At 34.9% G+C, this 25,914-nt stretch overlaps 1 protein-coding gene across 2 annotated transcripts in view; it reads right to left on the reverse strand.

Annotated features, from left to right (window-relative positions):
- The window catches only part of LOC145254686 (uncharacterized), a 143,979-nt gene that overhangs the window by 86,882 nt on the left and 31,183 nt on the right, over positions 1–25,914 (reverse strand). For both annotated transcript variants that reach the window (XM_080113338.1, XM_080113339.1), the window contains exons 5-9: positions 22,731–23,153; positions 20,447–20,677; positions 14,062–14,307; positions 9,456–10,931; positions 3,758–4,009 (exon numbers count right to left, since the gene is read on the reverse strand). In XM_080113338.1, coding sequence (XP_079969464.1) covers positions 3,758–4,009; positions 9,456–10,931; positions 14,062–14,307; positions 20,447–20,677; positions 22,731–23,153 — 2,628 coding nt within the window. The remainder of the gene's footprint in view (positions 1–3,757; positions 4,010–9,455; positions 10,932–14,061; positions 14,308–20,446; positions 20,678–22,730; positions 23,154–25,914) is intronic.

The following is a 25,914-nucleotide window of genomic DNA, read 5'->3' on the forward strand; positions in this document are numbered from 1 at the left end:
CCTCTTTTTGGGGAGCTGGGGGGGGGATTCTACATTAATGAAGCTTGTGCCTAACTTGTCCGTACTTGTGAGGTGCAGATGTGTTAAGCAGGTGCTTTTTGGGTTCGGGAAGGTTAGAGCATGTTGACTGGGTTTGAATAACAGTCGTTCATTAATATTCAACAAAGTCAAAACGATTTGAGATCCTAGAAAACAAAAGGTCAAACCCGGAGAACTTGCATGAATATATCTTCCTCTCTTTTTATGTCTCTCTCTCTTTCTCTCTCTCTCTCTCTGTCTCCTTCACTCCTGTTCTCTTTCTTCATTAAAAGAAAGAGAGAATTGAAATATAATTCTATTATTTTTTTAATCAGTTGAAGCTTGCACCCCATACGCGCGGCATATAGTAGTTGGGTGTGCATGCAGTAGGTCAACTTTATATGTTTTCTAAACATTAACAAAATTATATATTTTTTATAAAAATGCATTTGTTCGCTATTTTTGTACAAGCGTTCGATTTCAGCATGCCATTAATCTTAAATAAATTATATTTTTTATAAAAATTCATTTGTTGGCTATTTTTGTACAAGCGTTCGATTTCACCATGAGGTCCCAGTCAGTAATGCCGACAATTTAATGCTGACGATGGAAATGCTGCCTGTAACACTGCAATGAAGACACAAGAAGCGATCCATTCCAGCTGGTTATAGCCGACGACATATCGGCCCGTTTTTGTTGACGTTTCCATGTGCCTATCATTGGATATCGTGTCTAACAACCGGGGGGCTGGTTGCATTCCCAGGACGTTTCTCAACCAAGTGACTCTCCCTGGGAAACGATAGTATCATACTCTGCACTATTCGAACGATCTATTTTGTTGTGACACATTAACCTACAGACACGCTCACAACATTATATACTAACGTCAACACATGTATCTAAAACAAAAATTCTGATATAAAATCTTAAGTCTTGTGACAGCCATTGCTATGACGAAGATTAACAGTTGTATCCAAATGAGTGGTAGGTTCTGCATAATGCTCTAAAAACAAATCATGTGTGTAGATTTCTGAACAACTTAGCTTGTGGATTCCATGAACAAAGCTTCTTTCTTAGAACTGCACGCCTGTGGAACTCTGTTCCGTCTGCCTGCTTCCCACCTGACTACAACTTGGATGTATTCAAGTCCAACGTTAACAAATTCCTAATGAACCGCCCCCTTAAGTAAACACTTTATCAAATCTCCACACTAACGTAATGTACTTGCAATAACCCTTATCCCTGAGTGGCTTCCGGGCCTTGATAAGTGGTGACCACTGTGTAGAAAAAAAACAAAAAAAGCTGTTGTGGATAAGCTCATGTGTTGAAAACGACAGGGAAAGTCCATCGCATACACAAACACACCTACATTTAATAAGAATAAATGTTTAAATTTCAACTGTATCTCTTGCGGTTAACAGTAGCCGAATGGTTTTGGTCCTTGCTAATGAAGCCAGACATGACCTCTGTTCCCGAGATTCAAATCTCATGACTGGCGTTAATCGTGACAGCCTGCACTGATGATTCCCGAAAGGATGAAACCCTAGTGTCTGTAGGTATTTAATAATTATTATAGTAAATAATAATAATATTATAATATATATATCTATATATATATATATATATATATATATATATATATATATATAGATATAAGTCTGGGTAGGTTTATCCATTAAAGGCGTTGAGTGAAATTTGAAAATCAAATAAGAGACGTGTTACATTTAACACTTTAAAGCCAAATAACAACGCAAATTTTTTTTTAACCTTTATAAAATAAAGCGAATGTTTATTTATAAAGAGAGAGATATATTTTGGAGATATACACTCCTTTTTCAATCTGTATATATACATATATATATATATATATTGAATTTATTTATACAAACATTAATGGCTACATATGTGCATACATGTTTCTGTAATCACCCGCGTTGGGGGGATTACGTCTTCAGGCCAAGAATTACCGTCGAAACTCTGTACATATGTAGCCATTAATGTTTGTATAAATAAATTTAATATACCTGCTCTGTTCACTCATTGAGCACTCTTTTGGTAGACACATGTTGTTTCATTGGATGTATTTCTAGGAAACTAAACTCTACTGGCTATATATATATATATATATATATATATATATATATATATATATATATACTTGTTTTTTTCTTCTTATTCTTCGTCATGATGTTGAATGGAAGTTAAGTCCACCTAATGTTAGCTGTGGTTTTTCTGTAATTATGCGTGGTTGCGCGTAATTTGAAAGTCTGGGAAATAAATTTTATTACTCCTTTTATTATTTGATTTTCAAATTTCACTCAACGCCTTTAATAGATAATTTTCCCAGACCACGCGTAATTATCAGCTAACATCAGGTGGACCACTTAAAATTCTTCCATTCAACATCATGACAAAGAATAAGAGGAAAATATATATATATATATATATATATATATATATATATATATATAGAGAGAGAGAGAGAGGGAGAGAGGGAGAGAGAGAGAGAGAGAGATTGAAAAAGGAGTGTATATCTCCGAAACAAATCTCTCTCTCTCTTTAAAAATGAATATTTGTTTATTTTATAAAGGTTAAAAAAAAAAATTTGCGTTCTTATTTGGCTTTAAAGTGTTAAATGTAGCACGTCTCTTCTTTGATATATATATATATATATATATATATATATTCAGAAAGTGTGAGAGAATATAATATATATATACATATATATATATATATATAATATTATAATCTATATTATATTTTAATGTAATTATATACACACATATATATATATCTATATTCAGAAAGTGTGAGAGAATATATATATATATATATATATATATATATATATATATATTTTTTAATATAATTATATATATATATATATATATATATATATATATATATATATATATAGACTTATATGTAATATACTGACTTCGTGTAATTCAGTAAATTTTTATATACCAATAGGTTTTAAGCCAAAAACGGTTGACTTAAGGATTAAGCTACAAAATTATCACATTTCATAATTGAGCATTAATATACTGTGTGTGCAAAATCAAGACTTCAAGATGGCAACATTTAAATGGGCTTTTCCATAACCACAACCAAGGTAAATGTTTCTTGCATGTTTTTTCCCGTTAGGGACCCCCACCCCCACCCCGCAGATTTCAAGAGGGAGGCGCACATGACATCACACAGCAATAGATTATCTACATTCAGCCAACAAATGACATACATATGAATTAAATATATGATCTTACTTTAAAAAAGAGGTTTTACCCTCGAAATATTATCTAATACTTGTAAGCTGATGCAATGAGAAATGATGACATGGCTAGAACTGGAAGATGCCAAGACATAAAGAAACCCCAGCAGGCAGCACTGGGGCAGCGATTTTCAAGAGGGAGGCGCACATCTACATTCAGCCAACAAATGACATACATATGAATTCAATATATGACCTTACTTTAAAAAGGAGGTTATACCCACGAAATATTAGAAAAACTTTAATGCCATATAAGTTGAATGCTATAAACTACACGCTAGGTTGATGGTTTGCTCGTTTTGTTTTACGGCATATCAATCCTTTTTAGATTATTTAATGCCGAATCCAATAATTTAAGAAAAAGTTTTTATGCTTCAAGTTCTTTATATTTTCCAATATTTATTCGTGATGTTTTGTTGCTTATGGAAGGAAAACAAAATGAAATACAAATATCTGCACGTAAAATACCTGCGCTTATTGCTGGAAAGCCAATAGATGCCAGATTATGTCTGTCAGCAATTTCCAGAGATGTCTTCACAGCTTTTACCAGAAGGTTTTTCTCATTCGACTTTCCGTCAGTCCACTTCGGCCCAACTGCATGAATGATCTTCTTACAAGGGAGATTACCGCTCGTTGTGATAATAGCGTCACCAACATTAACAGACTTTGCATTCAAATTTGATAAGGCGTTGTCACTTTCTGTCTGTATCACGGAACCTCCTGTTAAATAAATTTTTAAAAAATATCATACATGTATTATAATGAAGTCGTATTCCTATTTGTTTGTGTGTTTGTTTGTGTGTTTGTTTGCTTGTGTTTTTGTTTGTGTGTTTGTTTATTTGTTTGTGTGTTTGTTTATTTGTGTTTGTTTGCTTGTTTGTTTGTTTGTGTGTTTGTTTATTTGTGTTTGTTTGCTTGTTTGTTTGTGTTTTTGTTTGTGTGTTTGTTTGCTTGATTGCTTGCTTGTGTTTGTGTCTTTGTTTGCGTGTTTGTTTATTTGTTTGTTTGTGTCTGTGTGTTTGTTTGCTTGTTTGTATGTTTGTTTGCATGTTTGCTTGTTTGTGTTTGTTTTCTTGTTTGTTTGCATGTTTGTTTTTTGTGTTTGTTTTTGTGATTGTGTGTTTGTTTGTGATTTTGTTTATTTGTTTGCTTTTGTGTTGGTTGTTTGTTTGTGTGTTTGTTTGCTTGTCTGTTGGTGTTTGTTTGCTTGTTTGTTTGTGTATTTGTTTATTTGTTCACAATGTATGTGATATAATTGACATCATAGCAGATGATGTCATACAAGGTGCCTTAAATAAGTTTCTAGACTTTTGTATGGCGCTTTTATTGATAGTGTTGTGGAGACGTCCACTAATTAACATAGGTGGGTGAGTGAGATATATAAAGGTATCAATTACCAATACCGAGAGAGTCTGCAGCGACCACCAAATAGGCAAGACGCCTATGTTGCCTCCAGTAAGACATGCAACACGCCACCTGCCGGAATATCTCCAACTGAAGTATATCTGAAGACATGTAAATATGTTCTGACTTCCTTACTCCTTCCACACCTCTCATCATTCGTCACAGACTCTTTACCTTTCTTGAATCTCTTATGCCACTCAAAAATTGATGCTTGTTTCATGCAAAAGCAGTCTAAAGTATTCCATACGTTTTTGTGCCACTTTTCCAAGTTTAAAACAGAATTTTATTGCATATCATTCTTTTAAACAGTCGTCATGTCCAGATTGCATTTTTGAAATCCACCAGCTGTGACAATCAGACTTTAGTAGGGTGTATTCCTATTCCTGCTGTAACTGTTCATTTGAACCTGAAGTCATAAAAATTGGTCAGTCATCTCATAAAGTGTATTGCAATAACATACTTAATTTTGAACAGTCTACGATAATTTTAAATGCCTGTACAAAAAACAGTCTGGAAACTTATTGAACACACTTCATATATTACATCATAGATAGCAGATGACATCATATACAACATCATAGCAAAAAGAAAGTTGTATAATTCAAAAAGGAGGGGGACAATAATGAAAGTATACATTCCCGGGCTACACTGGGTAGATTTTCATACGCTATGTATTTGTTCCATTTACAACAACAAACAAATTCTATACCTCTACAAGGCCACCATGCCAGGAATATTGTTGTCACATATAGTCTGGAGCACATCCCACTATCCCTCTCCGACAGGATCTACAAAAAGAGTCTCTAACTTAAATGATAATTTTAGCCTGACAAAACAATACTCCCTGTGCAATGTGGAGAAATATAAAATAAGGGCCGTTATGGATCTTAGTAAAAAAATTTTAAACAAAAGAAGTGAGCTGCTCAAGGTATGCATCCACAGAAGACAGGCATTCTCAATAAAATAGGAAAACCAGTTGATGGATACAGATATTAGATAATCTATATATATAAAAGCGAAAATGTGTGTATGTATGTATGTATGTATGTATGTATGTATGTGTGTTTGTGTGTCCGCTAAAAACTTTCGACACAGAACAAAAATTCACAAACTTGGTATCATATTGAAGCCCCATCCTTCGCCCAAAAAATATCGATAAATTGACCAAAAACGTTAATTTTTTCACTCCGAAATCAGCAATTTTCGACGGAGGGGGAGAGTTAACAAAAACGGTCCTCTCGTGACGACGACCAGTTCTACGCATGCATCAGATGATGTCATAACCTGATTTACTTCAAATAGTTGAAGAACTGACAAAATTTCATGTATGTTGTGTTAGCTCAGTTGGTTAACACGTTGGGTCATTATCTAAATGTTTTGGGTTCGAATCGTGGTGTGAGATGTCTTTTTTTTCTCGATTTTTTAAATTTAAATATTGAACCAGTGTTATTTAAGCCATTTTTCACATAACGTTCATTTTTCTGGGTTTTTTTTTACTTCGCTTATCCGACGACACACACCCAAAAATACCCGGATACCCACCGATTTTTAAAATTTTAATATTGAAACAGGCTTATTTAAGCCATTTTTCACATGTTTTTTTTAACGTTTGTTTTTGTTTTCTTTTTTGTTTTTCAGATTTTTACATTTAACATTGTTCGTTTGCCTTACGTTAGTTTTTTTTCGATGTTTTGATTACCCCCCCCCCCCCCGCTTAAGTTTTAACGTTCGTTTTTATGTTTTCTTTTTTTACTTCGCTTATAACAAACAAACCTGGTCATTGACCTCATTAAAAACAACTGCTGAATAGCTATTGCTTACGTCGTCATCGTAACGCTTGCACAAAATCTTAACTCTACGACTTCTGTGCGGGCACCTGTCAATTTTCTTCTTACTTAAATAAATTCAAGCATCTTTCAGTAACTCATTCTGGCTGATGTTTTTTTCACATTTTATTTTCCAACTTCACCTCAGGGCTTCGGGTATGATCCTACCAACTTACCAAAACGTTTTACTCCCCACCCCCGTTTTCTTTTTTATTTAAGAGCACACACACACACACCTCGAAACACCCGGGCAACGCCGGGTACCCCCGCTAGTCTATAATATAAATCTCACCTGTCTGTTTAAATGTAACTTTAGACAGAGGCGACAGATTTTCACAAGATCAGCATCGTTTTGAAGCTTGACCCTTCGGATGATAAATATCGAAAAACTGGCTTAAAACATTTATTTCTTCACTCTCAACTGGGCACTTTCCTACAAGGAAAGGTCGCTTTTTTCGATGATATTTTCGAAAGTCATCCCCTTTTCGATTGACTAGCCTTCAGTTTGGCTATGGGTACAACGGCAAAGGCGTCACTTTTTTTCCTCCCGTTCTTTTCCTCCTTCATCGTACATGTTCGAGCCTGCCTACCTACTTCCACTTTTCTTTTTTTTTTTTGCTCAATACACACATCCAAACACACGGGCAACATGGCTATATGTCTCCTCCAAAAGTTGCAGCGTGGCACTAAGGAAATGATTTGATTTTTTTATTGACCTTTTATTGACCTTTAACCTTATAAAATCGTTTTTAAGAGGTTAGATATGGGTCAAAATTGAAAAAAAAAATCGTTATAGATTTCATTCATCTTAATTTGTTTTTTATCAGTTTATATGCATGTCACGTTAGAGTGGTAACATTACCAGCTTTGAATGCTAGCAGACTCATTCTAGCTACATAAGGATATGGTGGGCATTGTTTGTGTATGTTGGAGGCGGGGGGGGGGTAATGCTTATATTTATTTTTTATTTTATTTTATTTTTCTATTTTTATTCTTTTTTTTTCACATAAGTAGAGTGGTAACATTACCAGCTTTGAATGCTATGGCTTTGTTTTCAGTTTCAATTCTAGCTGATGGCACCCAAATGCTTTTTTTTCTTACTTTTGAAATCACAACTCTATAATAATGTATATGAAATCAAAGTATCACTCTCAACATGCATCACTGGATTGCCACAAATAACAGCGACATTCCCAGGATTATAAAAACAAAGTTTTCGGCTACAGTTATGGTCTTTGGTGTGGTTTCAAGTGAGGGCCACATCATACCACCTCACATCTTCGGAGTTGGCTTTAAAATCAACACCAAAGTGTACCTGGATGTGCTGAAGAGTGTGGTGATCCCCTGTTACAATCAGGTGGCTGTTGGCAGACCCTGGGTGTTGCAGCAGGACCTGGCGCTACCCCACAAGTCTAAAGAGACCCAGACTAGGCTTCAGAAGGAGTCCCACAACTTTGTACCCTTCTTTCACTGCCCCCCCCCCCATCCTCTTCCAATCTAAACCCACTGGACTACTTCAAGTATTCCCCAAGCTCCCACCGAGCTCTTGCCGGCACTTGTAGAAAAGGCATGCTCCCAGTTCTCAACCTGTATCGAGGAGGTGATTGAGGCTGAAGGCGGCTACATTGAATAGATGTCAGCTGCACTACATAATTAAGTTACCTGAATTGATTATTTCAATAAAAGATTTTAAATACAACTGTAATGTTGCTTTCTTTAGGGTGACACTTTTATTATTCTGTAACGAAGCCGGGCGACACCGGATAACCTTGCTTCCTAGGTTGAGGGTGAGTGGGATGGAGCTGGGCGAGAGGTCTCAGTCCCATCTCGTGAGAAACCAACGAATTGTCATCGGTTGACAAGTAAATTATTGGAGTTCAAAAGGGCCAGACTAAAGATAAGCCAGATGTCGGGTTGGCGAGGAAAACACAAGGAGGTCTCGGAAGGGTCGACGAGTAAAGTCGGCGATCCGAGTGTAATGATAACATGATTCACTTAAATCAACAAGTTGGAGGTGATAATAGAGAAAGACCGAACCCGAAAACAATTGAATTAGTCATTCTAATTTTAAGGGAACAAATTGGTTAATTGCCTAGAGAGATAACTAATTCTCGGAATTGAATCGAGAGGGGGTCGGTTGGGAAGGAGAGAGAGAGAGAGAGAGAGAGAAAAAGAATTATGATTACCCGTCGAATAGAGAGATTGGGTCGACTACAGAAGGAAGGGGAGGATGACGTTTAATAAAACGACTGCGGAGATAGACAAAAGAAGAGAATCGGACAGTCTGTCGAAGAGAGGAGTTGGGAAGCCACGCATGCCGCCAGCCTCTTCTAATTGAGACGAAGAGAACTAACTAGACCGCCACTTAGAGTTTTTGTTTAAATACACTGTGGGGGTGGCATTCCAAGCCTGACGAACGTATAAGGGACGAGCCGAGCCTTAATGTATACCGAATCACTAAATGAACAGCCTAAACTATCCTCATCGTTGTTGATTGTTTCCATTTATACTTGTGAAGACTGCCTTCGATTTCAGCATAACCAAACTTGACTTTCCAGCCGTCGCAGACAGAGAGAGAGACGGCCACCGACGAAGAGACGATCACGACAGAAATTACCAAGAATTCCCGATTGGGCGTTACAACACTAGACGGCCAGATACCAACGTCCAATTCGGAAAGACTCAGCAGAGAGAGAGGAAGAGAGACGGATGCTTGTGCGGGGTCCGAGGCTCGAAGGAGCGAAAATATAGCCAACCGTCCTTAGGGTTAGTGTGCGTCGTTTTCCACCGTGCGCGCGCGACCCCTGCAAGGGAGAAAGGGTTATAATTCCACCCTATATTATTAAAGAGCAGAAAGCCAAACAATGTACAGTGAGAGAGGGTGAAAATGATAGACCTATAGTACATACAGAAGTCAAACCAAGTGTTATACATACCTTTGTCGACAATTACTTTTGCCAAGCCACCACCATGTTTCATCTCTGGATTGGCTGCATTGACAATTGCATCGACGGGAAGCTGCGTGATATCATCTTCATAAATATTGACTGTTTGCTTGTGGAATTTCATCTGAAATGCCATCTTCAATTGGTTGGCACTTTTAGATTTGCTGTTGCCTTTTTCAAACTCAGATAACGCCATTGTAGATTTCATCTCTTCAAATCGTCTCACGAGCCGGTTTACAAACTGTTCAGCTTCTGTCATGTTTTTCTCTACAGTTCTAATACAGATCTGATTGTCAGGTTCAAAGGTAATATTTATGGCATCTTTGTTGCTGAATTCTTGGCAAAACTCTTTGATTTCTTTCATCTTCTGATCCTTTAAAAACTCCACCAGCTCCTTTGTAAGCCAAATTCTTTTTTTCTGAATAGAACTGGTTTCTAAAAAGCTTTTAAATTCAGATTGGATTTTGTTTTCAACGCTGTCAACTGCGATGCCAGTGAGCGTATTTTCATTCAAGTAAAACAGATTCACAAAATCATTCTGGATGCGCGTCAAGAATTGTTTTGATACATCCGGTTTCAAGTCTTTTGTATTCGTAAGATTTATCGGCTTGAAGATAGACTGAAAAATTTCATTTGCAATTTGTAATTGACTTTGCTTCATAGCAAACACTATAATCGTATCTCTTTCTTTGATCTCCCATGATGCAATACAATTTTTATTTTTCATTTTATCTTTTATATAAATAATCACTTGTCTTTTTCTGAGAAGCATCCCTGAATATTTCGGTAAAGCCAACACTGAATGCTGAATGTCCTCTAAAAAGGTCTCGATTTCCTTTTTGATTTCAGGAAAGTGCACACATTCACCATGAAAATGTAATTTTCTTCTCTTGCTTTCAAATCGGATCCCAGGATATTTATTTTGGATTTTTTGCATGAATTTATTTGCAAAAAGCAAAGATATTTTATAAGAATCCAACTGTAAGACATTTCTTTCGATACTGCTGGGTTCGGCATAAAGAGATTCCTTCAGTTGAGCTATTGTATCCTTACCGAAAGCTGCAATTTGCAATGTTTGATTGTCCGAATCGAAAGACACAATGGCATTTGACAGGTCGCTTTCCGTTAACTCTTTTGCCTTTGCAAACATGTCAGCAGACAGACTAAGTGTTTCCTCAGAAATATTCTCAAGTAGATTTTCAATAATTTCGAAAACTTCTTCCCGGCTTTTGCATCTGTTGAATTCTATCTTTAGTGCCCGATCAACAGATGACGACCAAATTGGCTTGACATCTGGATCAAGCATTTTTTCCACAGTCAATTTGTACTTCTTCATTAGGTCTAATATCAGCGGCGATTCCAACAAATAGTGCTCATAAGTTTCCTTTTGCAGATTCTTCATGTAAGGCAAAACCTCCAATTCTGTGGCGAATATTTTATGGGTCCGAAAACATAATTCCACGACAACTAAAAGAGAAAGAAAATTCAAAACAAAAGTTGCAATAAGAAAGCGTGCAGAGTTAGACGATTTAAAAGGAGTAAGGCGAAACCTCTAATTCTGTGGCGAATGTTTTAAAAACAGAATTGCATGACAACTAAAAGAGAAAGAACTCAAATATTTATTTATTCAAGCCTTTAATTGTAAATGTCAACTAAATTAAAGGAATAAATTATAAGATGGTCAACATAATGAATTTTGAAATATAGTTTTCTGTCATTTATTCACTATATTACTCTGTAATTACATTGAGTGGTTTAAATAAAGAACTATTTTGCATTTTGGATCAACTTGAGAGGAGTTTCATTGAAGCTGAAATATTATGCGCGGTTTGTTTTTATATTAGTTTTTTTTACATATCCAACATTTTTTCAATTTTTTATTTATAACTACAATAAATTGCGGGTTCACTTAATGCCTTAACTAGCAAATTCTAGCATTACTACAAATATAATTTGCTGATTTCTTTATGTCCTCTGATGAGAAGAATAACAAGAATGGCATTGTAATTGTCTGTATTTTTGAGATGAGGTGTTTTCATTGATTGAGATTGTCGGACTGACTTCCTCATCTTGGTTGTTATCGGTCACAACGTTTCGGCCGTTTTGCCCTCTGGCCTTCATCAGGTGTTTTGTATTGAACTGGGGAACCGTTTGTTAGGAGTCTCGAACCCAACCCTTTATTATTATTATGGGGGTACAGTGTTCAGACTCCAGCTAGGCTCTGGGACATAGTTACTGATTCTCTGTTTTGAATGTTACTTTTTACTGCCTTCGTTCAGGATTGAACTCAGCACCTTTGGGTAACTGTAACTTTTGATACAACGTCTAGGACCACTCGGCCATATGTCACTATTTTTATTTAATTTAATTCTTTTATTTTTTATTTAATTTAATTCTTTAAATAAATTTTTTGATTAATTTTTTTAATTAAAATTTTTTAAATTAAAATTTTTTAAATTAATTTTTTATTATTTTATTTAAATTTGGTTCATTTAAATTTTTCTTAATTAAATTTTTTTTAATTAAAAAGAAGATTTTGTTCAGAATTATACTCATATTAAAAATAAAAATAAAGAAAAATCTTGTCCAACTCGCTTGCACCTCCTCGCCAAGAACTTAAATATTTAAAAGATATATAAAATTTGAAATTAAAAAGAAAATTCCTTATTTTTTTTAAATAATTGTTCAAAAAGATGTTTTCCTTAATTTTTTTTTCTTTTTAAGGGTGATAACTGAGGAATAATTCAAATTTGTGAGATCAGCCTTGTAATGGCCACGCTTTTCTACTAATCACTTAAAATGATTTAAAAATTATTTTCTTTATAAAAATAAACTACTTGATCAATTTGTGTAATTTTAGGAATATAGTCTTTTTGATCCATCACAGATTTTTCTTTCTCTCTTTCTTTTTTTTTTTATTTATACACAAAAACCAGAAGTTTTCCTTGATTTCAAAATTCTTTTTAATTTCTAAATGAAAATCTTGCAAAATATTATGAAAGAAATTTATTTAAAAAATAATTATTTAGAGTATTTTAAAAATTTTATAAGTATTTTTTTTAAAAATTATTTTAAATAAATTTTTATAATATTTTAAAAATTTGTTTAATGCTTTCTAAATTGTATTTTTAATTTAAATAAATTTCAAATGAAAATATTCTACTTTGATTTTTACTTTAAAAAATTAAACAAGTTTGTAAAAATATTCTTTGAAAAGTTTTATTTCAAAAATTTATTTTTAAAAAATTTTTCATTTTAAAATATAATTAAATGTTTAAAAAGTTGCACCTATATTACAAAAGAAAAATAAGGAGAAATCTGTATGATTTACATCTAGGTGATAAAACGAAAATATCACTTTCCAAAAATCATGTAAATTGATCAACTAGTTTTATTTTTTAAAGAAAATTAAAGTTCATAAGTAACTGTAAAGCGACTGTCTCGTATAACCATTTTAAAAACAATCAAGAAACAAAGGGTGATAATAATAGTAGAGATTAATAATACAAAAATATGTGATTTTAGGAATATGATCTTTTTGTTCCGTCACAGATTTTTCTTTATTTTTTTTATTTATGGACAAAAACCAGACGTTTTCCTTGATTTCCAAATTCTTTTTAATTTCTAAATGAAAATCTTGCAAAATATTATGAAAGAAATTTATTTAAAAAATAATTATTTAGAGTACTTTTTTTTTTCGTTTGTCTGTCACACAAATTTGAAATATTATTTTGGTGGTCTGTCATGCTTTAGGTTGCAATAGCATTTCCATTAGTCTGTCACGCAAAAGTTTTAAATAGTATTTTCAATGGTGTGTCATGCTTAAGTTTGAAAAAAGCATTTTAAATTGGTTCATCACGTTTAAGCTCAAAATACTATTTTATATATATCATCGTCAAGTTCAAAATAGCATTTCTGGTGGTTTATGACGCTTAAGTTTGAAATAGCATTTTTGTGAGTCTGTTATCCTTAAGTTAGTATTGTAGCTAGTCAAGTGTTTTTTGTGAAAATTTGGCAAGGCGGAAGGTGGGGGGAGGGGGCACATAGATTGGAGGTCAGTCGAGCATGAAACAAAGAAAGGCTCGCAATGTCTCTTCTATAGGAAAGAGATTGCAGGGAAGAGAAAAGGGCATCAGGTTTCAAGGCCAGTTTTGCACTTTGAAAGCTGGATAGGGCACGCCAAGCAGCACCTGCCCAAATGTGGTATTGTAACAAGTTGTCCTGGATTTCTCCTTATTAATGGACTCTTTAGAGTGTACTTGGCTCTTATACAGATAGAGGAATGCATTGGCAGTGAGATACCTACTGGAGCGGTAGAGTGATCCAACCATTTTTCCAGCAATATTGGCAACAGATTTGATGTATGTGTTCCATTTCAGATCTTATCAGTTTTCATAATTTTTGGATATATTGATTACTGCCACATGAGAATTAAGTCGATAGCATTGGTGTTACTTGAGTTTTTAATTTCATTCTAGCAACGAAAAAGCACCAAAATATTTTACTTTAATTGGAAATCTTTCCGCATATAAAAGAGAATAAAAGAGAAAGAAACAAAAGTTTAAAAATGGATGATTTTCGGATATGAAGAACTCACCCGTTGGGTCATTAAACGTCACAAGAAACTGGTCATCAGACAGCTTTTCGACAGATTCTATTTCTTGACCTTCACGCATCTGACCTTGGAAATAAAGATGTACCTTCTCCTCATCTAAATGCTTCGTCGATTGCAAAAGCCTCACAAGGAGCATCTCACATGATGAGACACAAGAGACTTTTGGGTGTGTTTCACTTATGAATCTCATCGTGTTTTCCTTGCAGAGTTGCTGGACTTGGATTAGATCTTCAAAAATATAAACACATATTTTGATTATTATTTGTTGAATGTCAAAGCTTCATTAATATTATTGACGCATAACAATTAAAAAACATTAATATTATTAATGCAATTAAAAAATGTTAATAATATTGATGCATAGCAATGAAAAATAAACGTTAATATTATTGACACGTAACAATTTTTGCACATAAAAACTCTTTCTTATTGCTAACCAGTGAGGGGTACCCGGCGTTGCCCGGGTGTTTGGAGGTGGGGGGGGGATAAAAAAAAAAGTAAGTATGAGGATCGAACCCGAACCCTTGAGGCAAAGTTGTGAAAAAAAAATGTGCGATGTTAATCATTGCCCCACCGCGACATTCTTACAGAAACACGTTTGAATTTATTTAATTACTTGGATTTAGCAGGTGCTCGTTTTAATGAGTTAATGAGGTCAAGTTTGACTGCGGGATTTCATTTACTGCTGAACGTTTTTTTTTTTTTTTTTCCCCCAAGATGTTATAGGAAAAAGACTAACCCACATGCGGCGAGTGACAAATATTGAATATTTATCTTCCTGAAATTGAGCAAATTAAATAGACAGGCGAGCTTCGTTGTTAACTGTGAGATATTACGATTTATATGTGATATAAAAAGTTTTAAAAAGTTGTGAAGTGAGCGACCGCTTCTCTGAAAGAAGCCTTTTGTAGACACACAGAAAGAGCGAACACACATACATACATTTTTGCTTTTATATTTATAGATTAGTCTATTTTGGCCTTTTTATTGCCAAGGTTTACACAAAAACAACCTTTTATTGCCAAATTTTTTGGCAATCCCACAAAAATATTGGCAATAAAAAGGCTAAATTGAACAACTGTGTGGGCGTTGCAGGTTCTAATTTGGCCCCTTTATTGCAAACATTACTATTTTAGCCTTTTTTGTTGCCAACGTTCTTGCCAAATTACTACAATTTGGCCTTTTCATTGTCAAAGTTTACACAAAATTTAAAAAAAAAAAAAAAATTATTTTTTATTGTCAAATTATTGGGCAAAAGCTGCAATAGAAAGGCTGAATTAATTTAATTTGGCCATAAAAATTTGTTTGTGGTAAAATATTAGTGATATATTTTATGGCCAAAAGTAAAAATCTTGCCAAATTACAAATTTGGCCTTTTTGCACCAAAACACCAGTAATATATTTTACATAAATAAATTTTTTTTTTAAACTTGGCAATAAAAAGGCCATATTAGTTTTAAAATGGCTATAAAAAGGCTAAATTGAATGCATATTTGTACAATTTTGTCTTTTTATTAACAGATTTTAACATTTTTCTTGCACATGCGTGACCTTTTTATTCTCAGTTTTGCCACAAAATTAAAAAAAAAAATGTTCTTGCAAAATTTGGCTTCTTAAGGCCAATGGGCCTTTGTATCGCTAATGCGCATAAAAACGAATTTGTCTAATTTGGCGTTTGTATTGCTAATTTTTTTTCACAAAAAAGATCTTTTTATGACAAAATTAGTCTAATTTAGCCTTTTTATTGACAAATTTTTGCACATAAAACTAAATTTTTATTGCTAATTGATCTAATTTGGCCTTTTTATTGACAAATTTTTGCACATAAAAATAAATTTTTATTGCTAATTGATCTAATTTGGCCTTTTTATTGACAATTTTTTGCACATAAAAATAAATTTTTATTGCTAATTGATTTAATTTGGCCTTTTTATTATCAAATTTGAAAATTCTTGCCAAATTACTGAATTTGGCCATTTTATTGCTAAATTTTTTTTGTACCTTTTCATTACCAACTTTTGCAACAAATAACATGACCAAATTTGAAAATTCTTGCCAAATTACACCAATTTGGCCTTTTTATTGCCAAATTTTGCACATAAAAACAATTTTATTTTCTTCACGGGAGTAGCATGCTCTCATTTCATCAGCCACGACTGGATAGAGGTCCTAAGTCATTCGCAATTATATTTTCCAGTCGCCCACACTGAGAATTGAACTTCCAACCTTGAGGAGAATATCACTTTTACATTTGATTTTTCCAAGTACTCTAACGCCTTTGCCACAGGTCCTTGCGGACATTCCCACGTTCGACAAACTATACCTGAAGAAGGTCGGAGAGAAAAAATAACTTCATTTACTGTTTTAGAAAAATGGCAAATTGAACACGTGACAATAGATGATGCCAATGGAAGTTTTTCATAGATTTGTTGTTTAGCTGGATTCACCATTCAGGTATGTTCCTAACTTTTTGGAAAGTATCCATGTTTTCGAACCATAGAGAAGAATAGGTTGTATTACCGATTTAAAAATTTTCAATTTGATGTTTGTGCTGAGATGTGATGTCCATATTTGTGCTTAAATCTTCAGGAGCAGACGATGCAATCCCGCTTTTTGATGTTGAAATCTTTGAATGAGGATAAAATGATGGATCATAGATACTTACACGGTGGAACGATAAAAATTGTCGCCCTAAAGAAAACAACCATACAGCTTTATTTAAAAACTTTTAATGAAAAAATCAATTCAGGTAACTTGATTATGTAGTAGAGCTGACATCTAATCAATGTAGCCGCCTTCAACCTCACTCACCGCCTCGATACATTTTGGAACTGCAAGGATGCTTTTTTCTATAACTCGGCAAATACTCTGTGGATGATTGTGATCAGGCTGCCTTTGCTGTTAAGGGAGGTCGTGTTGGTGATGTTCTCAATGTATGAGCAAACAAAGTAGTCCAGTGGATTCAGGTAAGGGGAGGAGGAGGGCCAATAAGAGAAGGGTATAAAAGTCGTAGCACTCCTTCTGAAGCTAAGCCTTGGTCTCTTTGGACTTGTAGGCCAGTGCTGAGTCTTGCTGCCATATTCAGTGTCTACCCACAGCCACCTGATCGCACCAGGAGTATCACCACACTCTTCAGCACATCCAGGTACACTTTGGTGCTGACTTTCAAGCTGACTTCGAAGATGTGAGGTGGTATGATGCGGCTCTCACTTAAAACCACACCAAAGCCATAACTATAGCTGGAAAGGGTCATCCGATGCTTTAAGCTGTGCCCTAAAGCATTGAACCATCCAGATTTGCATTTTGAGGGTGCTGGCAATGGTCCTGTTGTCATAACTTGGATCGGTAGAGAGCATGAGTTATACAGTGGTGCATCTCCAATCTTGCTCGTTAAACATTGTGTCACTTACAGATACGATAGAAGGCTCCTATTGTTCTTGAGATTTGTTCACAACCGGCCAACTAGTAGATGGTCTGCAAAAAAAAACAAAACAAAAAAAACAAACAAAAAAAAACGGTTTTCATGGAAATGGAATCATGTCGTCTTTTCTAGGCGACTATTTTATCGTGCCACCCTGTATAATCATTGACCTGTTTTAATGATGTTCGATTCAATGTTTTGATACTGTGATCTGAGTTGGAAAACGAGTATTTGTGCATATCTGAATGAGATGACAAAGAATAGCAGGTAAATACTGAAAAGTTTAATTTTAGTACGACGTTTGACAAGGGTCACACTGAGTGCATGTCATGATAAGCCAAACCTGCAAACCAGGGTTGAATAAAAGACGAGCGACGTAAAATTAAGGCAAAGATCAGGTTAAATGGTATCGACAAAACAGAGGCATGAGTCAAGATGATAAATGACTTCATATTTTTCAAGTTGAGAGATTTCAAATCAGTCTGTATGGGTGTGACAAATGGCCACTACTGATGAAAAAGGAATCACATTGCTAAATATCTGAAAAACTACTTGGTTGCAGGAAAATTTAAATGTGATATTCGTTTTCAGCATACCTAAAAACCATCTAAAAGTCATCATTTTAAAGATGGAAAGTAAGTAAAAATTTACCAAAAAAAAAAAAAAAAGAAGCTTTCAGGCAAAAAAGTGAGTATTCTTTTTACATTGAATTTATATATAAAAGTGATCCCTACTTCAACGTTAAAATATATTTTTTTTTATTATGTTGGGAGACGGAAAATTGAGGCAAAGGGAAATAGGTTAAACGGTATAGACAAAACAGGGTCGAGATGATAAATGACGTCACGTTTTTTAAGGTGAGAAATTTCAAATCAGTCCATCTGTAGAAGCAGTATGACAAATAACGTATGTGGAAGCATGTATGGCAGTCGAATTTTACATTAATAACGGTTATAATAGAACTAAGAGCTTTTATTATGTGAATAATACCGAGCAATTCTCAATTGCCTTGCTGGCTTAGATATTAAGGGAATCCTTAATATCTAAGAAGATATATATATATTATTCCTTAATTGGAATTCATTTTTTGAGATGAGCATTATATATTAATTTATTATGACGAAGGCCAGAGGAATAGTTGGCCGAAACGTTGTGACTAAACAAACCAATCAAAAAACAACTAATAAAAATGAGGACTAGTAGTCCGAAATAAAAATAAATTAATATCTAAGAAGATTTAACTGTCTTTTTTTTAATCATAAACTGAATTATGAATTGCCAAATAATGAATTATGACGGAGATAAAATGGTATTGGCCTAGTTTTCACAAAATATATTGAATTTATCAAGAAAAGGCTGAACGGATCACACATGCTCATGAAACTTTGATAAGTGATTAAACAAGGAAAACACATTCATGCAAGGAGAAAATAGATGAAGAAAAAAGAGGTGAACAATGAAAATTGTAGAATATTACTGTTAATCTATTACTGAAAATCATTAATTATCTTCTATTGGTCAGGCGGTTATAGTCATCCCCAGCTAATTCTCAATATAGAACGAAGCATCATGTGCCTCACAGACTCCACTCTGCTCACCCGCAGATTCCTTGTTGTTGAAAGTCTGACCCACGAACTTAGGATTGATGACTAAACTGCACACCACATCGCAGAGAAATTGACCCTCAGACTTAGGGTTGATGACTAAAACAAAATTTTAAAAAATCGCCCAAACAGGATGTTGTTTACACACGAATATTAAGAGTCTAAGTGCAGGCATGTGAATAATCGGAGATTTTTCTATAAATAATTATTGTTACATGTAAAAAAAGTCGATTCTTTCTTCTTTTGGCTTAAATGAGCTTTGCTCCACAGTATTTGATGACTAATGCCGGGCGATTTGCCCTTTCAATCTTTTACAAATGTGAAGCATGTAAAAAAAGAAGCGAGAATAAAGTTCAAAAGTTTTGCTAACATTGAGCATAGAAACAAAACAACTGCGACCCAGAACAACCAAATGAGATGACGTCACGTGCTGGAGATCATTGGAGGAGTGAGAGGATTACATGAGACACACCACTAATAATACTATAAGGAATGTTACCTCAATGCCACTGTCCTCATGTCACCATTTCAGTTAACAAATTAACTAAATAGTCTCTCTCCTGAGTCAATTCTATCCAAAAATTAAACCTTTAAGAAACTCTCAATGAACGTCTCCTTGTGTCTTTCCTGCATGAAAAGAAACAATTTTAGCAAAGATAACACTGAGTGTACACCAAGATAATCCAAATCTGCAAAACAAAATCATTCCCAGAGTTGAATGTAAGATGGGTGACGTAAAATTAAGGTAAGGGACAGCACGCCAAATGGCAGAGATAAAGCAATGGTACGAGTGAAGATGAATGAAGTCACGTTTTCAGAGGAAGTACAAGACATCATGCTGTAAAAACCTTTGATAATCACTAAGTGTGAAACGTTACACTGACCTAACGTCTGAATGGCAAAGTTCAAAAGTTTTGCTAATTTGATAACATTGAGCATAGAAACAAAACAAAGGTATGAATTGAGATGATGAATGACGTCATGTTTTTTGAGCTGATAGAAAAAAGGGGTTTTGGGGCAGTCTACTTGTGGGAGGAGTATAGGGCATCGCGAATAGTGTTGTAAAAACCTTTGATAATTGCTAAGTGTGAAATATCACACCAACTAACATCTGTTCGCATATCACTCATTTCAGTTAAGTTACGAAGTCAACTAAATTGTTAGCTATGAAAACATTAGTCTCTCACTCAGTATGAGTCAAATTCTCTTAAAAAATAAAACCCTAAAAGAAACTCTCGGTGAACGTCTCCTTGTGTCTTTCCTGAAAGTGAAAAGCATGTAAAAAAAGAAGTGCCTATAAAAGAAGCGAGAATAAAGGGTTAGGGTTAAAGATTTTACTCACCGACGACATCAGTGCAGCTGACCAACCACAGAGTTTCAGCATCCATCTTAACAATATCTTCGACGTTGATGTCTGCCTGTGATTCAAGAAAGTTTACAATGCTGTCTTTCATTACGTTTGCCCTCACATCAGACAGGAAGAACCACTTATCGACTGATCCACGATGCCATTTTACTTGGTAGATTTTTCCATTGAAAATATGTTTTTCCTGATTCATAACCCGATTTGCAGCTGTTCAAAGAAATAAAATATATTTACATGCAATTTAATTGTGTGTTTTTTTTACTTTCATATATATTTTACCAGTTTGTGTACGAGAAATGGAGACGGATAAGAACTCAGACATGGAGAAAGTACATTCAAATGTTGAAAAGTTTTGTCGGTGATACGATTGCAGCACAGGGGTAGCAGGTGCTAGTATGGGCTGCAATGATAAAATTGTTGCCCTAGAAAAGACGACATGATTCCATTTCCATTAGATTAAACCGTTTTTTTTTTTTTGCAGACCATCTACTAGTTGGCTAGCTCTGCACAAAATTGGCCAGTTGTGTACAAATCCCAAGAGTGATAAGAGCCTTCTATCATGTCTGAAAGTGACAATGTTCAATGAGCGAGATCGGAGATACGCCGCTGTACAACATATGTTGTCTACCAATGTAAGTTATGACAACAGGACCATTGGCAGTACTGATAAAATGAATTGCTGGATTGCCACAAATAACAGGGACGTGCCCAGAGTAATGAAAACAAAGTTTCCGAATATGGTCTTTAGTGTGATTTCAAGTGAGAGTCACATCATGCAACCTCACATCTTCGAAGTCAGCTTGAAAGTCAACGCCAAAGTGTACGTGGATGTGCTGAAGACTGTGGTGATACTCCTGGTGCGATCAGGTGGCCGCTGGCAGACGCTGGGTGTGGCAGCAGGACTCGGCGCTGCTCAACAAGTCCAAAAAGACCCAGAAAGAGTACTTCGTTTGGTCATACGTCGCAAACATCATCAACATGACCTCCAAAGTCAACCTGATCACTGCCATCCACCAAGTATTAGCAGTCTGTCTTGCCAACCTTTCACAAAAAACACTCGACTAGTTACAACCACTATATACAATTTCCCCCACACTCAATCTGTGCCTAAATCTAAACGCAGATTCCATGAACAAAGCTTCTTTCCCAGAACTGCTCACCTGTGGAACACTGTTCTGCTGGCCTGCTTCCCAGTTGAATACAACATGGTAGCCTTCAAATCCAATGTAAACAAGTTCTTCTTGAACCGTCTCCATAAATAATTAAATTCTATCCAATTTCTAGCATTAATGATTACTACACTACCATCTTACATTCATTAACCCTTATCCTCGAGTGGCCTCCAGACCTTGGTAAGTGGTGACTCCCTTGTAAAAAAAAAGTTTTAGTAAAAATCCTAAGACTTACTTATTATTTTTGTAAATAGTTCCAGAAAACCAATTCTTATCTTTCAAGCAATTTTTTTTCTTTTTTTTCTTTATTAAACTATGGTCACAAAACCCGTTAGCATTAAACAGAGGCTACTAAGCTAATTAGGGAATGCATAAAACTTAAGAATATCATGATAGACAATACAGAGATAGCAGGTCTATAACGGAATTCCAATGTATTCTGAGTTTTTGAAATCCTTTGACTTTGTAATGCTTGTAAAGATGTGATTATCAACTGATGCCAAAGAAGAAATTATATAACTGCTACTACATTGTTTTAAATGTTTTTTGCTAAAATTATTAGACGTAAATTGCTTCTAAAACTTTCAATATTTTTATATGAGAAATAGTAAAGTAATTAAAATACTTTATAAGAAACCGAAATGCATTCTTGTGGATCTGCCCTACAAAACTGACCCAAAAAGCTTAACCTTTTCTCCCTTGATTTCTGACAATTATATGGTGGTCTCATTTTAGCCTACAATCTACTCAATGGCCATTATGATCTCCATCAAAATCTATGATTCCATTCTGCACAAGAGACCTGCATAGGAATTATCTGAAACTATTTATCCGTCAATTTCGATTGAACCGAAGAAAGGCTGCTTTCTCAATCACAATCCTTGGATTTTGGAATCAAAGTAAATGCATTGCTGATAATGCACAAATTCAAAACGAAATTGGGGAAGTTGATCCTGTATTCTTGTCTATGGAAATTCCTAACCTCCTTTTGCTGCAACTGAAGCTTGCTTGCTTTATTTTTTGCCAAATTTATTGAATTAAAGAACTGAATTGAAATCTCAACTTGATCAAATTTTAAAAACTCTTACCTTCAGCTGAGACAAAGGTGATTTTTATAACGCCAGTCAGATGATCACGGATTAAATCATTGTCGATTTGTCCGCCTCCAGATTTCTTGGAGTGTTCAAAGTACAGTCTCACTATTTCCAGATCAATATCAGGTGGAATTCCATGGACCTCAATAGTCTTCTGGGTAGAGTCAATTGACTTTATATCCTCTTCTTCTTCTTTTTCTTCTTCTTTTTCTTCTTCTTCTTCTTTTTCTTCTTCTTCTTTTTCTTCTTGCTGTGGTTGCTTCTTGCTGCGGTTGCTTCTTGCTGTGGCCGCTTCTGGCTGTGGTTGCTTCTGGCTGCTTCTGGCTGCGGTTGCTTCTTGCTGTGGTTGCTTCTGTCTGATGCCAAAAGCCAAATCGCCGATTTTTAAAACAGAGTTCTTTAAGACATAATCGATCACTGAAAATAGAGAGAAATGATCAGCATTTGGATCAAAGAGAAAGGATCAAGTAGTCAAGTCTAAGAAAAGATGAATGGTAAAATAAAGGATCAAGGAATAATGTAAAAGATGGCACCAATGAGTAAGATCAAAGAAAACCTCAATGAGTCAGGTCTAAGAAAGGATCAAAGAATCAAAGAAAGAATCAATCAGTCAGCCCTAAGAAATGATGAAAGACACAGGCCCAAGAAATGATCAAGGAATCAAGTCAATGAAAGAGTCAAATAGTCAAAGAAAGGATCAAAGAGTTAAGGAGTCAGGTCAAACGAAGGATGAAGCAGTCAGATCAATGAAAAGACCAAGAGGTTAGACAAAAAAATGGATGAAATTGTCAGGTCAAAAAAAGGATCAAAGGGCCAAGTCAAAGAAAGAATCAAGAGGTCAGATAAAAAAACATAGATCGAGTGTTGAAGTATTTTTGATAATAGAGTATGGTCCCCCACAGTTGGGAGATTCTATTTATAAATGATGCTGCTACGAATTGACAAATCAAATTAATTCACGTTCTGCTATAATCCATCAGAAACAAGAATTTCTAACCATCATTTCTAATCATCATCATTAACATTTCCAATCATCATCAGTATGACCAATGGTCATCCTCATGACCAATCATCAACATAAACAATCATCATCATCATAACCAATCATCATAATCATTACCAATCATAAACATGACCAATCATAATGATCATAACCAATCATCATCACCATTAGAAATCATTATATTCTTAACTAATCATCATCGTCCTTATCATCACCATTTTCATTACAAAGCATCATGAGCATTACCAATCATCATCATTATCCTAACCAATCATCACCATGATTACCATCATCATCATCATCATCATCATCATTGTTATTAATCATCATTGCAAATGATTATCATCACTTTCTATCAGCATCATCATTACCAATCATCCTCATAATTACTGTTGCAATATTTTGGAAGATTCTATTTATAAACGATGCTGCTAGAAACTGACAAATCAAATTAATTCACGTTTTTGCTACCAACCAATCAGAAACCAGAATTGCTCCATAAAAATTAAACCTTTTTTCTTTAGCAAACTCGCATGTGTTTCCTTCGTGTCAACACGGGAAGAATCTTCTGCTCTGTGGCTTACAACTCGAGAACTGTCTACTGAGAACAAGTCACCTCCAGGACTTGTACAGAACACCTAACCATCGGAAACTGTTCTGAAACTTTCTTTAACAGTTAATTAAAAAAAAAAAAAAATCTTTGGAACGCAGATGTTTTTAAAGCTAAAACTCTTTTCAACAGTTTGCATTCTGGAGACGGAAGTCTTTTTTCGAGATAAGTGACTTCTATATAAATCTTTTTATCTTTAAATTCAAACATTAATTAACTACATTTTATTTCAGTATTTAATTTATATATTTATTTTCTGATTTTTTTATTTAATGCTAGTGCTTTCTCGTCCATAAATGTTGTTTATTACATCTCCCAAGCTAATTGCAAAAATAGATTAGGAAATTGTATTCATTTTTAGTTTGTGAGAGGGGAATCTATCACCATACTTTCCCTTAAACATGCCAGTTGGACTTTTATTAAGTACAATACTTAATAATTTTTTTTTTTTTAATGGAGAGTAGAAAACATATTGTGGATGCGTTATCGGCAGCTCCCATTACTCTTGCTTCTCTTTATTTGTCCCTCAGTCCTTATTTTTTAATGAGTGATTTTTCTGACAAAGGGAGAAGAAAAAGCTGTATTCTAGGTTGGCAGAGGTGGTGGAAATTTTCTGTTTCTATGTCTATCCTTGGAGCCATGTCACTAGTAAGGGTGCTGGAGGTAAACGTTTTATCTGGGCTGACGTTATCCGCCTGATAGTCAGGGACCCAAACATTGGATTAACCACTAAGGAGGCTGTCCTATCAGCAGGTGCAAAGTACTGGGGCTGCTGTATTGCCATTTGGTGAATGGATTCTGGACCATGCAGCAGCTTCTGGTGGGGCCTCTCAATGCCATATTAGTGGGTAATTGTTACGGCTTTACCTTATCATGTTCTACAAAAAAAAAAATTTCTTTGTTTCTTTTTCTCTCTTAGTTTCCCCTCTCTGTCCTGCTCTTAGCAAGTCTGACGACCTAGTTCACAAATTCCAAAATTCCATCATGACAAGTTTCAGGAAAAAATATACGATTAAACCCGGATCTCCAACTTCCAACGCAGACCCCCACTACCATGTCTCTTTCTCCAACATCAGGGGTCTACGTTCTAACCTTCCAGAGGTTGAGACTCAATTACAGGAGACTAAACCTGACCTTTTATTTTTTAGCGAAACTAGCATTGGACAGGCTATTTCCATATATGAGTTCGTAATTAAAGGATATTCTAACTTAACTTCTAAATCTGACCCCCAAGATCGTTATGGGCATGGAATATGTGCCTATATTAAAGATGGCATCCATGTCCATCTCCAGAGAAGATCCTAACTTACCCTATATGTGCTTCCGGGTTGTACTAGCTCACACTACTGCATTTATATTTACTCTCTATCGCCCCACAACAGCGGAGTTACTATCTTTAAAAGCATATCTGAGAAAATTGATCAAGTCCTATCTGCTTATCCTTCAACCTACATTCACGTATGTGGAGACTCCAATGTTCATAATGTGGAATGGTTGACCCACTCAAACAAGACCGATGATGAGGGGAGGTTCTGTCATGATTTCTCCATTGCTTATGACCTTAC

This window comes from Euprymna scolopes, chromosome 30, assembly GCF_053919585.1.
Source record: "Euprymna scolopes isolate OS-2025 chromosome 30, ASM5391958v1, whole genome shotgun sequence".
Lineage (NCBI taxonomy): Eukaryota > Metazoa > Mollusca > Cephalopoda > Sepiida > Sepiolidae > Euprymna > Euprymna scolopes.